This window comes from Sciurus vulgaris (assembly GCF_902686455.1).
Source record: "Sciurus vulgaris genome assembly, chromosome: 9".
NCBI lineage: Eukaryota > Metazoa > Chordata > Mammalia > Rodentia > Sciuridae > Sciurus > Sciurus vulgaris.
Window position 1 is genome coordinate 36,278,266 of NC_136469.1, and position 16,836 is coordinate 36,295,101.

Genomic DNA, 16,836 nt, shown 5'->3' on the forward strand with positions numbered 1-16,836 from the left:
CAGGGGAATAAAAATATGGACTCCAAAATTTATACCAAACTATTATTTATATCCATAAAGATAACCAACTACTATTCCCAAATGAGCAAGGCTCAGTAAATATGGTACTCATTTGTATGTTTGTAAAAAATTGCTTGATGATGAAGTCAGTCAGAAATGAGATAAACAAAGAAAAACAAACAAAATGTTTAGGAATGAGGTAGGCAAGAAATCTATTCCAATAGAATTAAAGCACCTAGGACAAAGTGGAAAACAAAGGGTCAATATTAAGAATATTAGCAATGTAAGAATGACAATGATTATGTAGAAGGGGAAGTAGACAGACAAAATTCAAGAGCACAAACCTTTCCATCTGTTCCAGGAGGAAAACATGACATACTTTCTAAATGTGATAAATTAGAAAAAGATGTAACTGCTTTGGGAATCAGTGATAGGTTTTTATGTTCATTGCAAATATAATAAAAACAATCAACCTAGATGAATTTGAGGCAAAAAGGTGAATTATGAAAGAGGACTTAGCTATTTCCAGAAACTAAGAATTAGAAAACACTTCCAATTCAACTAACACAGAGAAAGCAAAAGCCATGAGATATATCTGTCTTTCCCAATGTATCCTCCATGATTTTGTTTCTATATTTGTTCTTTCACTCTATCCCTACAATTAACTTCCACAAGCTCACATAGAGAAGAAGCATGGCTTAGACTGTGGGAATTTAGTCTTCAGTTCTAGTTTATTTTTTTCCTTTTCCAATTCTAAAATTCTGAGTGATGCATTCTGATTGGTCCACTTAAGTCTGATGCCCAAATTTGATCCAATTAATTATAACAGGAAACAAGGATGAATAAAAGAACTGATTTGCCCACCTTAAATCATGTGTAACACTGAACCTATCAGCTATGGCCTGAAAACCAGGACAGACATGAAATGAGTGTGGGGTGAGGGTAGATGACTCCCGGAAGAAAAAATCTATAGGGAAAACACAAGTTTAGGTTATATTTCTCTCCAATATAATCTGAGACACCACCTGTAACTTTTGCCTTATGCTCCAGTTAATTATGTTATTCACAAGATATTTCTAGTGTATTTTATTTCTTTCAAGGCTACTTCTGTCCAGTGGGTGGAAGTGCCTTTAGACTTGTGTTTTTGAGCTCAGGCATGGAGATAGAAACATCCAGGCTGTTCCATAAGCTTGGGTAGCTGGGCATTCACAAAAGAACAAATCTTTCCTGCCAACCTATGATGAACACATACCATGAGAAATCTACATATGTTGTTTTAAGCCACTGAGACATGGTTTCATTTTGTTACTGCATTATTTAACTTACTGTTATGGTTTGGATGAGTGTCCTCCCAAAGGACCATGTATTAAAGATTTGGTCCCCAGAGTGGTGCCATTGATGTTAGGGGGAGGTGGTGAAACCTTTAGAATGTGGGACTCTGACACATACTGCCACCATGATGAGTCTCCTTATCAGGGGCCCAAAGTTATGGGACCACTCAATCTTGAATTGAAACCTTCAGAACTAGGAGACAAAATAAACCTTTTCTCTTTGTAAGTTAATTGCCTAAATATTTCATTACAGTGACAGAAAACTGACTAATGTGCCTGTTATGACTACTCATTCATCCTTCCTTTCCATTAACTAGTGTGAATCTACAGGCCCCATGGCAGAACAATTCTATTTTAGTGCATTTGCTACTCCTCTTCCTCTCTTGCTAGTAGGGAAATACCCTCCACTTCTTTGACCCTTTTTCAGAAGAGACTCCTACAGGTTTGTTGAGGCCCTGATAAAAGCATAGCTTTTTTTATACTTAAGGCATCTTCTTAAAAAATACAGATCCTGGACCCTGGGACAAAGGATAATAAAAGCACATATTTGCAAGTATTCTTATTAGCAACAACAATGTATTCCAAAATTTTAGCCCTGACATTTATTTTTTAATATTCCTGTATTATTATTTCTCTCCCTATTCATATATTCCTCTCCTAAAAATCTTTCAGAGTCCAGATGCTCTTACTATTAGATGAATTTATTCAACCATTCATTTTTTTAAACCATTAGATTTCCCAGGGCTTTTACTGCTGTCCCACAATGTGACAATAAATCCTAATGAAAGGAATTTGACAGAGAAAAATCTACACAAACTAAATGTAAGGGGAGAGAAAGCAAAAGTTAACCTTTTATGAAAGACTCAATGAGCCAGGTGTTTTAATTAGGTTTGGGATTCTTTTGTTTTCATTTTTTTTTTTCCTTCTGTGACCAAAAGACTTTACAAGTTTAGAGGAGGCAAATTTTATCTAGGGGCGTCACAGTTCCAGAGGTCTCTGTCCACAGACAGGCAACTCCATTGCTCTGGACTACAGGGGAGGCAGAACATCATGGCAGAAGAATGTAAGGAGGAAAGCAGCTTAGAACATGGCAATCAGGGAGCAGTGAGTGTTCCATTCACCATGGAAAAACTATATGCCCCAGAAGCATACCCCAGTGACCTATCTCCTCCAGTCACACCCTATCTGCATACAGTTACCTCTAGTTAATCCACATCAGTGGATTAAGGCACTGTAATTGGGCTAAGACTCTCATAACCCAATCATTCCACATCTAAACTTTCTTGCATAGTCTCACACATGCAGGTTTAGGGGACACCTCATATCTAAACCAAAATGCCAGGTTCTTACTGGGGGATGACTTTGCCTTCCCGGTAAATTCTGCATGGTCTGGAGACTATTTTATTTGTCACACCTAGACAGGTTGTTGCTACTGGCATCTAGTGGGTAAATGGCAGAGATGCCTCAAAATATCCTGCAATGCATAGGACAGATGCCCATGACAAAGAATTACCTTGTTCAAAATATCTCTACTGCTGAAGTTGAGAAAGTCTGTGCTAACGGTTTAATTAGGAATTTTGTCTATAATTATGAATTTGCAACTCTGGATGCTGCCATATTCCTCTTCCACAAATTAATAGTACACATTCCCTGTACTTGAGATAATACTTTGATAGTGCAACCAACAAAGGAAATGACACAGTACTAGCCTCAAATAGTAGTGTCACAATAGTCACCAAAACTCTTGGGAATGTCTTACACTTAAATGTGATTTGTTACCTTGTTACCTGATTGAAACGGAAGAATACTAAATCCATCCTAAAAGAAATTATAAATTATTCCATTGTTCTCTTACAAAGAACCTAAATTCTGCAAGTTTAATCAGAATATATTCTCACAAAGTTAGTAAGGATATCTGGATCATGATCTAGTTTTTATAAAGTACTATGAAGTTTTTTTTTTTTTTAAATGTTGACCTCAATTTTTAACAGTCCTGGGGGCCCAAAATGAGAATACAGAACATAATCTCTTATTCCCCTAAACAGAAGTTGAGCCAATAACATAGGGTACTTTATAAACGAAGTAATGTCTGGTGTCCTGGAGCTAAAGAAACTGTTGGCACATTCTGCAAAATCACAGCTGTTTCAGTCTCATTTAGTGACTGGTCCCAGTCTCTGAAGCCCATTTTGCCTTTTGAAATATAGCACAGCTAGCTATTCTGCAGCATGTGATTACAGCCACCGACAAGGGAGGTTTTCTTTATTTTTTAGCTGTCACAAAAGCTTAAGAAAATCTTGACAAGAACTGTTAAGAAATACAGATTACTTTTTCAAAAAGAAGATGCATAGAGATTTCTCAATGTGCACATAATTGTACATATTTTATACATAAACTAAATACATTTTTAAATCATTAGGTAAAAAGGTGTCTTTCCATAATAAAAAATAAACACTAAATTAACCATATGCAATGGCATTGCAAGAAAAAATTTATGTGACTTCATTCAATTACCATGTGCATTTTTAGATTCTGAAACAAAGTCTGCCAACAACTCTGAATCAGACCTTTCTTACAGCAGGGCCCTATCCCAGGAGACTAAAGAGCTTAAAAAGTAGGGAAGATGCCATATTTTGACATAAGACAGCTGTGGGTGAATACGAAAGGGGACAAAAGGTGAAATAAGTAGACACTCAACTCTTTAAGAGGCCAAAGTAAGAAAGGGTTACACACACTTCTTTGCATAAATGTCAAGGAAGTGAGCCCTTGGCAAAAGTTCATGTATTTATTTAGGGAATTATTTTATAAAAAGTGGGAACATTATGGTAATACCCAGTAAGCCCCAAGCAGTAAATCAAGTAACTTCTTTTAATACTATATATTAACTTCTCTCACATTCCAAAACACTTTACAAATCATAGCAAATAAGTGAACTGAGAATTTTTAATAAGTTAAAGCGTTAAACAAAAAACTCAAAAAGATTCTATTCTACAGTTTACTGAATAAATGGTAGTAGTTTTTTCCACCTTTAAGTTGTTCTTGTCAGGTCTTTTGATCTGATTTAAACAATTTCTGTTCCTGAACATTCCTCAAAAGAATTGCTTTCCGGGCTGGGATTGTGGCTTAGTGGTAGAGTACTTGCCTAGCATGTGTGAGGCACTGGGTTCAATTCTCAGCACCACATATGAATAAATATTCATCAACTAATAAAATTCTTTAAAAAATTGCTTTCCTACACTTTTGCCACTGAGGATGTAACTTAAAGCCTAACTACAGGTCTTACCTGATGGTTAATATATTAAAACTTTCCTGGTTAGTTTGTACATTTGTACCGTCCAGCACAGAGCATAACACATGGGAGATGTTCAGTCAACTGGGCAATGTGACTATCAAAAATTTCATAGAATGAGTAGCTTCCATATTAATTTCATTCTCAACAGGTTCACAAAAATATGTATCCTACATTAATCACTACATGTGCTTTTGTAATACCTTCATGGTTGAAGTTGGAATTTTTTGTCTTGGTAGATAGTGAAACCTCTGAGAAAGTTTTGGCATTCTAACTTTCTAAGTCATTTCCACACTGTATATTCTAGGTCAACATCTATGTAATTTGGGGAGTCATTAGGCTTCACTTCATCTAGAAGATGAGGGGTTGAACAAGGTACTGATCCAATGCTACAATTCAGTTATAAAATTATGTAACTGTTTTTAAAACTTGGTAAAATAAAGTTTTCAAAAATATAAAATCATGACTCTCAAGCAAATAAATGACCCTGGGAACAGATATTAAAGCAATTTTTAAATAAAATGTTAAAATGATACTTATACAAATAGGAAATAAATATATGTCCAAGATCTATTCAAATAATTAACTAATGAATAGAATAAGATTGTAAAATTATTTAAAGACTATTTCAAAAACTACTTATATGTAATATTAAGATAAAATTGCTGGACTAGATACAAAACTGGTTAATGTCCAAATGGTACTAAATTGTAAATGTTAGGCTTATTTTTCCACCAGAAAGAAATTTACATTTCTATGTAATAAAAATCCCCGTTAACCTCTGCCCCCCAAACCTATTAAATAGCTCATTCAGTAGAAAATCAAGACCAGATTCAGATAATTTTTCTGACAAGTCAAATTATCTCCCATAAATGAAAGTTCTTGATTCTTGACTATACTATTTAATTTTTAGAAAAAGATCCCTATCATTTTTATTTGACCCAAGCACAATTTCCATGTTCTTCAAACTAATTCTACACATGAACTTTATTTAATTCTATGCTCAGATGAACATTATAATTTCATAAGAGTGTATAAATGATCTAAATCTAGGTATTTTATTTGTTAGATGCATAGTAATGCATACTTACAACAGAATAAACAGGCTATTACACAAGCCCAAAGATTCTAAATATTTTAAGGATAAGTCTAAGACATATTTTGATAAGCTCTCTAGGTGCCCAATAAACTTAATATGAATGAGTAAAACTTTAAATATAATTGTAAGACTCACACCAAGAAAAGTAAACTTTTCTTAGAATACATTATATGTTAACCAATTTGCTTGTCACCCTTATGTGACAATGTATATACATACACACACACACACCACACTGAGAGAAAGCATAATTATCATTAATGATGATATAAAATATAGGCCCACACAAATATTACTCAGTAAAGGTCTTTACTATTCAATTGTTTCTTTATTCGTGGATAGAGGTAACAAATGTTCTTCTATACTTAGCTTTTGAAAGCTTACCCATCTCCAAAAAAGAAAATGAACCCACTTACCAAAAATAACACAGGTTTTTACTATCTAATATTTTATTAGATTTTTATGATATATATTTGCTTTCATTTCATTAGCTTAAAGAAAAAAAGTCACACAGAGTAAGTTTTTGCATGTTTTCCATGAAAAATTATTCTATTTAAAATTTGTTATGTCATAAATAAACTACATAATTGTTTATGAGGCCCAAATTACAGCATAATCCGAGTGATTTGAAATGCACAGTGTTCTCATTGTTTCAATTAGAGAAGTTACCTATTAAAATTAACAACTTAACCTTCAGCTATCCATTATTCAAAAATAATACATCATGAATTATTCACTGATTACAAAACACAATACATTGTTAAAATTCTAATATTGCTAAAATAATATGTTCTTGGACCTTTCACTTTGTATTAGGTATTTTGGAATAACTAAAGGCAAATATAGTCAGATTCACAGACAGTAGAACCAGCAGCAGTGTAGCTTAAGACCACATTAAAGATAGCTTCTAAGGAGCCTGCAATTCCTATCCTCAGTATCACAAAAATGTGGATTAAGATGGTAAATTCTATTATTAAAAAGCCTATTTCCAAATATGTTACCTTGATAAGACTAGGTATAAGCAACTTGCAAAAAAAAAAAAAAAAAAAAAAACCAAAAAAACAGTTATTTCACATCAGGAGCTCAATTAAAGAGAATTTGAGTCTCTAAACTTTTGTTAGGCTAATTTTTAATTAAGAGAATGATTTATGAGAGAAGGTGCAAAGCAGAGAAGAGTGGGAACTCAATGGACCAAAAGTACTATGAATCTGTGGCAACAGAGGCCATATGGGGAAAATCAGAGAATAATTATCCAAGATCAACTTGCAGAAGATATATGCAGCAAATAAGGTTACTAAGTATAGTACTTGAAGTTGAGTAGACAAGTTATAAATTGGTAATCAAATGATCCCTCTCCTTGGCCCATCTGCTCTTGTACTTAACATGCTATAAGTTTTTATAAATTAAAATTTATATATTTGTTCTTTTAAAATCCAACCTGTAATTTAATGTCTTTAATGGCTCTAATTCACAATGATATAGAGTTACCCTTGATCAGAACACAGAAAAGGCCTTGCATGTTAGCAATAACAGACAGGATTGAGGAAAGAGACAATAGAATTTATTACGAACATTCATAATTTGTATTTTTCAATATTCAGGGAAAGAAAAACTCAAGAAATAACACTTACCCTTAGTTTTATTTGCTTTTTAAATTTTACTTGCTTTGTTTTCTGTTTTCATTTGTTTGTTTGTTTTGTTTTTGCTGTCGTGGAACCCAGGGAAAGGGCTCTACCATTGAACTATATCCCAGCCAGTAAATCAACTTTTAAATAAGCAGAATGGGTGAGAATGGGAGGGAAATGATGGTTTGGTCTACATTTGAAGTCTCTTTATGAGTACCTATGATACAAGATGATCTTGGGTAATTTCCAAGAACATGAAGATCCAACAGATGGATACGATTATGTTCAAGTCCTTCCAAACTCATTATAAAGTTCTCAGAGGAAGTTTGGGGGTAATTAATTGTGGGTTAATATTGTCCAAATTCATTGTTTTGATTGTAGTTGTATTCTCTCATTGAGAAGAACTGATCAGAGTCAAGTTTTAAATTATTCTACTTGTACATCTCATACTGAAATAAACTAGACAATAAATTTAAACACATTCAGTATTTAGACCTATTGTCCTTATCTGGGCAATACCAATTAGATCAGATTAAATATAACTGCATAGAACAAAAACCACTACTATTAATAAAATACACAGAAATTATATCCTTAGTAAAATGACAAAGTTTTGAAAAGCATTTGTTGAAAAAAATACTAATTATATTTTCAATAGGTAACTTCAGATTTTAGAATTGTTTAACTTCACCAGGGCACAGGGGTGCATACTTGTAATCCCAGCAGCACTGGAGGCTGAGGCAGGAGGATCATGAGCTCAAAGCCAGTCTCAGCAACTCAGCGAGGCACTAAACAACTTAGCGAGACCCTGTCTCTAAATAAAATATTTAAAAGGACTGGGGATGTGGCTCAGTGATTAAGCAACCCTGGGTTCAATCCCCAGTACAAAAACAAACAAACAAACAAAAAAAAAGAAATTGTTTAATTTCTAAAACACTAGACATAAATTGGATCAAAACTGAGATCAAAGCTAACTAACATATACATGGTTAGATAAAGATATTTCCATACTGACAACAAAGTAAATTTCTAAAACAACAATAGAATGGTATTCTCACTGCTTGGAGATGGCTGATTATTTAGAAACTGTAAAAAATATACCGGTGGTTTTGTAATTCATAAACCAAATCTATTTAGAACACATTTAGAGCCTCGACCGCTTTCACAGATCACGTGCCTCAATTTCCCAATGTAGAATTGCCTTTGGCAGTGCTAGGACTGTGGTCTAACAATCAGCGACAGAAGAACCTCAAGAACCATTCCCATTAGTAGTTGGTCAGCTAAGTCATTAGTAGTTGGTCAGCTAAGGCATAAAATATGTTTTATTAAAGGTTTATACTGCTCTATTAAGTGATATAACAAGTGCTTTTACAAACTAGTTGGAATAATAATTGGAACTATTCTATAACCAGGTGTTGATACACACTTGTCATGTCATTCAAAAATATCAATGAATATTTTTGAGTTGAATGTGTTTTTAAACCTTTTAAAGTCTACAAATGGTGTTCATAGTTATCATATCTACTTGGTTAAATTCATTTATGTTATTATACTCATATATACTGTCTCATTCCTAGAAGGACTTGAGGTTGATATTCTTGATTTAAAAACAAACAAAAATGCATAAACACATCCAGCACTCTAGACAGAGTCCTTTATGTCATTCATTCATAGGTAACACTTTGATCCCATGTGCATTGATGTAGGTAATAAGAATTTTGGCTCTCTGTTCTATTACATCAATAAGCTTTTCAATTCCTTGTCTACCACCTTGACTTTCCCAGTAAACCTTATCAAGAAACAGAGACTGAAGGAGTTTCTGCCGTAAATGCTGGCTCTTCAGAACAGAAACTGCAGATTCAGGAAACCTGAAAAGACAATGTGATATTTCATTCTTAGTAATTGCTTGGAAATATGAGTCCTTTCCCAATTGCTCTGCCATTCATTCATCTGGCATAGATCACATAATCAAATGATACCTTGAGAATGAAAACACTTCCGTCACTGCCAAGCTGACACTTCTCTTAATGATAATATAGAAGCTCATGTTTCAAGTGAACTGAATTTCCTAAGCCATTCAGAACCTGACATAGTAACATCTTACTTAAGGTCATTTATATGTAGGTGAAGAGTGGCATAGAATTAGGCTTCCAACAGACAAGCAAGAATACTTTCCTCAATCTGAGCTCTATCTCGTCGGTATCCTCACAAGTGACAAGTTGGGATTTTGTGTAAGGAAATGTGAGAAGAAAAATGCTGAGTTTCACAATGGAACTCTCCATGAGTAGAAGTTACACAATTGAGAAAGGAAAATTTCTCATTTTACTAAATACATTTGGGATTATTGGGAGCATTTTATTTAGTGGAGGGTTAAAGTGGGACATAGTTTTGATCTACAATGCCCCCCAAAAGACCTACATATTAAGGGCTTGGTTCTCAGGGTAGTACTATTGGGAGACAGTGGAACCTCTTAAACTTGGGCCTAGTGGGAGGTTTTAGATGGTTACTCCTGAAGGGAATCATGGGGCCCTGCCTCTTCCTTTACCTCTCTCTCTTCATATTCTTGGCCATGAGGTAGATGGGACTACTCCTCCATGCATTCCCACCATGATATGCTGTGCCACCACAGGCCCAAAGCAATAGAGCCGATCGGTCATGGAATGAAACCTCCAAAACCATGAGCCAAAAGAAACTTACTTTTAATAAATTGATTATCTCAGGTATTTGTTACAGTAATGGAAAGCTGACCTGCACAAACTGTTTGCAAATAAATTTAGTGAAACAAGTGTTAAAACCAAGTCATTGCATAAATCTCTCTGGAAAACCTAAGGCCAATTTAGAAGGGTCTTTGTTGAATTACCTTAAAAGGGCACGAAATTCTATTTGGTCTCTCTCGGGTTTCATTAAAATATTGATGAAAATATTATAAAATATTATGGTTAACAGTAATTTTAAAATAAACCCAATTGTACCTTTAAAACTATGAAAAGAATACATACTTGCTTAAAGAGTATGCATTGCCAAAAATTTCAGACCCTCTAAGTACCTCTTCCAAAAATTTTTTTTTAATACCAGGGATTGAACCCAGAGTTCTTAACCATTTAGTCACTTCCTCAGCCCTTTCCTTTTATTTATTTATTTATTTATTTACTTATTTACTTATTTTTTGAGACAGGGTCTCACTAAGTTGCTGAGGCTGACTTTGAACTTGCGATCCTCCTGCCTCGTCCTCCCAAGATGCTGAGATTATAGGTGTACAACACAGTGCCCAGCCACCTTTTCCAATTTTTGATGGGTCATAGTGAGGATGTATGGATGCAAGGGATCTATGAGCTTTAGCCATTCTGATCCTGCTGGAAAACCAAAGGCCACAGAGTTAGGCATGCTTAATGAGTCTGAAACATGGAATGAATTAAATAATGCCTACAAGGTGCTCTGCGTTTCCTAAAGGCATTTATAATATAATCTAGTGAGCTACAGTATTAATTGAGTAGTGTTTTTACTCTATAAAGTATTAATAATCCATGATTTACAAATTCTATAGTGTTTCAACTAATTTAGCTGTGGCAGAATATATGAGATGAAACTGTTAAAACCATTAGTCTCTTTAGTGACTAATCATTTTCATAAAGGAAAACAAAAATATCACTGGTCTTTGCATTACACTAATTAATAGAAATACAACGCATAAATCTGGAATTAGTAAAGTCTTCATTTTAGCTTTTCAATGTGTGAATTATATATTCAAAGATTTAGCTTTAAACCCAATGTTTCTCACAATGTACTTGAAGTTAAATCTGCTATGAAAGAACAAACAAGAGTATCATATCTATATGAATGTTTGAAGTGGAAGGAGTATTTTCTACAGGCACTTTTAATTCAGAGAAGAAACTTAAGGCCCTGTAATATCAATTAAGTAAGTGATGTCTTAGGAAAGTAAATTTTCCTATACATAAAATTCTCTTAATTTAGACACTCAAAAAACAGAATCTGTCATATATTCTACCTTCAATACAAAAACGGAACATGAAGTCAGGCAAGGTGGTCCATGCCTATAATCCCATAAGCTCAGGAGGCTGAGGCAGGAAGATCAAAAGTTCAAAGCTAGCCTCAGCAACTTAGCAAGACCCTAGCCAACTCAGCAAGACTCTGTCTCAAAATAAAAATTTAAGAAAAAGGTGGGGGCTGGAAATGTGGTTCTATGGTTAAGTGCCCCCAAGTTCAAATCCTGATATCAAAAATAAAAAAAAAAAAAAACAGAGCATAAAGAACAGGTATCAATAGTCAATAGGACAGGAGGAAATGGCAAAACCTCACGAAATTTGTCTCACAAATTTGTCCCACAAAATTCACAGGAATAGTATTGCCTTTAATCTTTAAAGTACATAAAATCCACATTACCTAAGTCATAGCATTCAGGAAGAATAATCAAAATGTGCTTCAGAATATTATGAACATGAAAATTTAGGTGTTTTTGTTTTATTTTGAGTTTTGTTTTACATCACGCTGGAAATTGAACCCCGGGTCTCATATGGTAGGCAAACTCTCTATCAAGCTACGTTCAAGCCTTAAATAATATTTACCAAGCATGAGCACCATTTATTATTACAAGAAAAAATACTGGGCTTGGATTTGGAAGAACTGGGTTCTAACCTCAACTTTATTCTATTTTTTTTTTTTTTTTAGGTGATGTCTCACTGTGACCCAGGCTGGCCTCAAACTTAATGTCCTCCTACCGTAGCCTCTTTGCCAGGCTTAATTTTAGACTTGCTGGTATGCTTTCAGCAGTCACTTAACTTCACAGAACTGGTTTGCTATTTTACTAAAGCACCACTGTATTTGTAAGCCTCCAACTTACCTCAGTGCCCTAGTCAATGTGATTTCTGACTAAGGTAGGATGCAAAGAGAAGGTAGTTCCAACTACTATAAGGTGGACCTTGAAATATAGTCAGTTACCATGCTAGGTTCGAATAGCTCAAACTTTATAGCTGGTTCCCGCCACTATTAACTGTGTCAATTGCCCGTTTTCAAATAAATTGTAAGATCAAGTATTCCATAAGCACCCCATTGTGTTTATACTTACAATGAATAGTGCGTATTAATCGTGCAAAATAAGGGGGTTTCATTGTGACAATTTCACGTGTGTGTACAATGTGCTTTGCTTCTATCCACTTTCCTATTGTATTTTTAACTTCTGCAAAACAGAACTCCTCTAGTTCCCCATATGTCCCCACTCCACTCTGCATTCTTTCTAAGTCCTGCCAGATGTCCCCAGATTTTTGAGATCACCCCGGAATTCTTGGTCATTCCTGAGTATAGCAGTACTTCTTCCTTTATCTGTTCTCATCAGACTTCCCTTTTAGATGTTAAATACCTTCCTCCAAAATCTTTGTCTATTTAAAGAATTTTCAAGTGTCCCAAAACCCTCCTACCTAATAAAAGTCAGCATCAACAATTTACCAAGGCCCTGAGCAACTTAGCGAGACCCTGTCTCAAAGTAAAAAATGAAAAGGACTGGGGATGTTGCTCAGTGGTTAAGCACACCTGGGTTCAATCCCTGGTACAAAAAAAAAACAAAAAAAAAGAGGCCTCCTACTTGACTTAAATAGTCAGCTGTCCTTTGATATTTTGCCCCTCACACCAGATTGACTCTAATTTTATACAGCACTCACAAAGTCACTTCAGTTTATATGAATCTGGACATCCTGCCATAGCAATATCTGCATTATCTGTTAGCTCCCCCCATGTCCTATCACATGCCCTAATAACATGGCCTCTGCCACCCACTTATTCCTCCTTGGTCACTTCCTATTCCAGGCATCCTGCAGTCTTCCATCTTAACCCATATGGATTTTCATAATGAGGACCACGCAACACAACCATGCAGGTTGTTAATAGATGCCCCTATGCACTCTGGACATCCTTCCCTTCTCCTGACCGCGACTCCCAGATTCACATTCACAGTTCCTTTCAATAGTTAAATCCTTTGGACATAGGGTGTGAGTTTTCTCAGACGCTTACCACTCATTTAACACAAATGCCATGTCCCAAGGATGTTATTCCCTCACAAAACTTACTCTTTGATGCCTTCTAACAATTTGAAGTTTAAGTTATCTTCACTTCTGTCAAAGAAACCCTTATTGTCTATAAAGACCAAATGCCTTGGGTCATGCTTTCTCTGGATAATGTGTGCTAGAGTCGCAGAATTTTGGTCATCGCAGTTTGGCCTCAATCCATTCCGTACACAGGCATCTTCCTTGCGTGGTCTGAATCCACAGCAATTTGTATCCAGGCGATTATAAATCTGAAAATGGAAAACAGAAACAAAATCCAAGAAGTTGAGCAAAAAAATAAAACTTGGGAAAGTCAAAAGATTTCCACAGAGATGGTACTGTCTGAATAGCTGACTTGCCAGAATTCTTCAATTAAAGGCAACTGTCAGAATAAGTCCAGGGTTCACAGCCTTCTGACTCAGCCATGGCTCTAAGCATTTCCAGCTTCTGCTAATAGCTCCAGGATCAGATCATCCAAGTTAGGCATCTCCACCCTAAGTATTCAAAGTTCCCACTGACATCACACACAGACTCGTGGCCAGCAGGATCTCTGACTCCATTCAGGAAAGAAAAGACACTGTTGTACTTTTACTTACCCAGGAGGTAACATCTTGCTTTCTCCCTCAGGTTGGATTATTCAAAATCTCATTGACCTACGAGTTTATTGCATTGGACTTCAGTATGTCAGTAGCTAATCTGAAATAATATAGAAGTCTATTGGAAAGATATTAGATTCAATAATAAAAACTAAAAACATTACTTATGTGGAGGTAGATTCTGAATAGGAGAGCAATAATAAAAACTATTTTGATACTTGGAGTTTATTATGGGTAACAGGAACTGCTACCTTACAGAAGAGGATAAACAGATTAATTAGAAAACTATGTAATTCCATTTGGGGAATGAAAAGAAAAATAAATATTAATCAGCCTAAACTTAGGAATTAAGTAAATTTAAAGTCAATTCTCTGCTGTCACACTTAGCTCCACATTCTTGTGCAGATTATAACACTCTTTCCATTTAATCATAAAATAACAGAAATGGTACTATCTTCATTGCATAGCTGGTAGGAAGATGAATGAAAATGTTTGTATACCTTCCAGCAAGCATCTAGGAGACACTTACTATAGTTTGGACTTTGAATGGTCTCAAAGACTCATGTGACAAAGACTTAGTCCCCAGCATGGCAAAATTGGGAGAGGTAGATCCTTTAGGAAATGAGCCTAGTGGAGGTTTTAGGTCAACAATAGTGTGCCTTTGAAGTGGATATTGGGACTCCAGACCCTTCCTCTGCCATGCAATACCCATGATGTACTGGTTTACCACAGATCCAAAAGCAACTAGACCAACCGTGGATTAAAACTTACAAAACCATGAGTCCAAATAAACTTTTTCTAAGATTATTGTTTCAGATATTTGTTACAGTACCAGAAAGCTGAATAAAGCAATGCTGGAAAAAATTGAAAACTAAGGCTGCTATTGTTGAGACACACATAGATAACAAGATTCCAAAATAAAGGGCAATGACCCCATCTTATAAGAAGAAAAACTGAGCTTCTGAGAGGTTAAGTAAACTGCCCAGGGTAGAATATTAGTAAGTAACAGAGCTAGGCTATAGGCACAGATTCGTTTGTTTCCAAAATTCCACATTTTACCCCTAGCACATTACATTGAATATTTGAGACCAAATATTGTATCTATGTTTATAATTCAAAATATGGTTAGACACTTCTATTCTTTTGACATTTAATTCCCATGCTTCTCTCTTCTTTCTGTGTTTCTGCTGCCCCCATAGGGCTGATTACTCTGGGAGGTGAGCTACTTAGAAAATAATACAGAAATGCAGTGCCAAAATTCAGCCTACTTGGGAATGATCTCACATTAAAATTCAATAAACATTGATTGAATATCTACTACAGCCCATCAGTGAACTGGACAACAATGCAAATGTTCCCCATGGCCAGCACCTCCTCACCTTCACTACTTCCAAAGAAAATGAAGTGGTCATTTACCTTTGCCTTTCCACCACACAATAACTGGTCAAATGAACTTCTTCTCTGTTTTCTGAATGTAAATGGATTTTGTGTCAAATTTCATGCTTTGAAGAGCAGGGACTGGAAGAGAAGCTATCACAGGCCAATTTTCTCAGAAGCTTCTGTAAAGCTGATGATATATGGCAGGGGTGGTCAGTGAGCAATAGGGATTGTCTTCAGTCAGCTCATCTGTAGGGCCATAAGTCTAACCAATGGTTTATCCAAAAGGTCACTGTTCCTGTTCTCAGAGAATGCCACTTGATACGAAATTCATTTGCGTCCAGAAGACAGAGGAAGATCATTTGCCCAGTTTTTGAAGTTTGCAAAATTAAATGACCACTCCAGATAACAATGTTACCACCGATTAAAGCACATTTGTTTGACATCAGCCTAGGCAGGGTGAGCCCAGGTATCTCAAACAAATTACTAGGATAGAAGAGTACATGGAATTAAAAAAAAGCATAAATTTAAAACTATTAGAAAATTTTATTTAGCCTTTCTCCTCAAATGATTTCATTCATTTCATATAGTACCTCCAGGTCATTCAATGTATGAGAAATCAAATTATAAAAAAGACTGCATCTGATTGCCAACTATTTAAGGTCAAAGAGATCATGAAAAATAATTTTTCTAGAAGCACCTTCTTGCCCAATTTTCCCTTTATAAACATTAATTATTATCAAAGAATGTTTATAAAATTTTTCCATCACCATATGCTCATGTTCAATTATATGTCAATTAACGTCAAAACATTTGTAAATGAAGAAAAAAATCTTTTTAAATTTTGGTCAAAACAATAAGATCCATTATATTAACTATATGTGTTTAGAATTTAATGCTTAAGGACAAAAATCTACCAAATATCTTAAAACGGCTCTGAACCTAACCTCCTTCATTGTCGATTTCACAGTGGTGGGGAAAGGACTAGGACATAGCTACATTTGTATTGTTTCTTCAAAAAAAGCTGTGTTAGTTCATTTTCCATCACTATAATAAATACCTTAGATAATTCATTTATAAAGAGAAAAGGTTTATCTTGGTTCATTGTTTTAGGTCAATCAGACCTACTGCTTTGGGCCTGGGATGGCACATCACAGCAGGAGAATGTGTTGAAGCAAAACCACTCCCCTCATGTCCAGGAAACAAAAGAGAGGAAGAAGTAGTAACTGGGTCCCAATATCCCCTTCAAGGACACACCACCAGTGACCTCACTTCTTCCCATGAGGCCTCACCTCCTAGAGGTTCCATCACCCCCCAAAAGTGCAAAGCTAAGGACCAAGCCTTTAACACATGGGCCTTCAGGGGGCATTTCAGACCCAAACTAGCAAAAGCCATGCATAGTAAATATATTAATGTTAAATAATATACTCATTAGGTCCTGACCTTTAATACTTTTATAAATTCTGTAT

At 35.3% G+C, this 16,836-nt stretch overlaps 1 protein-coding gene across 2 annotated transcripts in view; it reads right to left on the reverse strand.

Annotated features, from left to right (window-relative positions):
- Positions 1 to 5,661: 5,661 nt before the first annotated feature.
- GASK1B (golgi associated kinase 1B) overlaps positions 5,662 to 16,836 on the reverse strand; it is a 49,610-nt gene continuing 38,435 nt past the window's right edge. For both annotated transcript variants that reach the window (XM_079153546.1, XM_079153547.1), the window contains exons 4-5: positions 13,419 to 13,645; positions 5,662 to 9,209 (exon numbers count right to left, since the gene is read on the reverse strand). In XM_079153546.1, the coding sequence (XP_079009672.1) occupies positions 9,002 to 9,209; positions 13,419 to 13,645 (435 nt within the window). In that variant the 3' untranslated portion in view covers positions 5,662 to 9,001. The remainder of the gene's footprint in view (positions 9,210 to 13,418; positions 13,646 to 16,836) is intronic.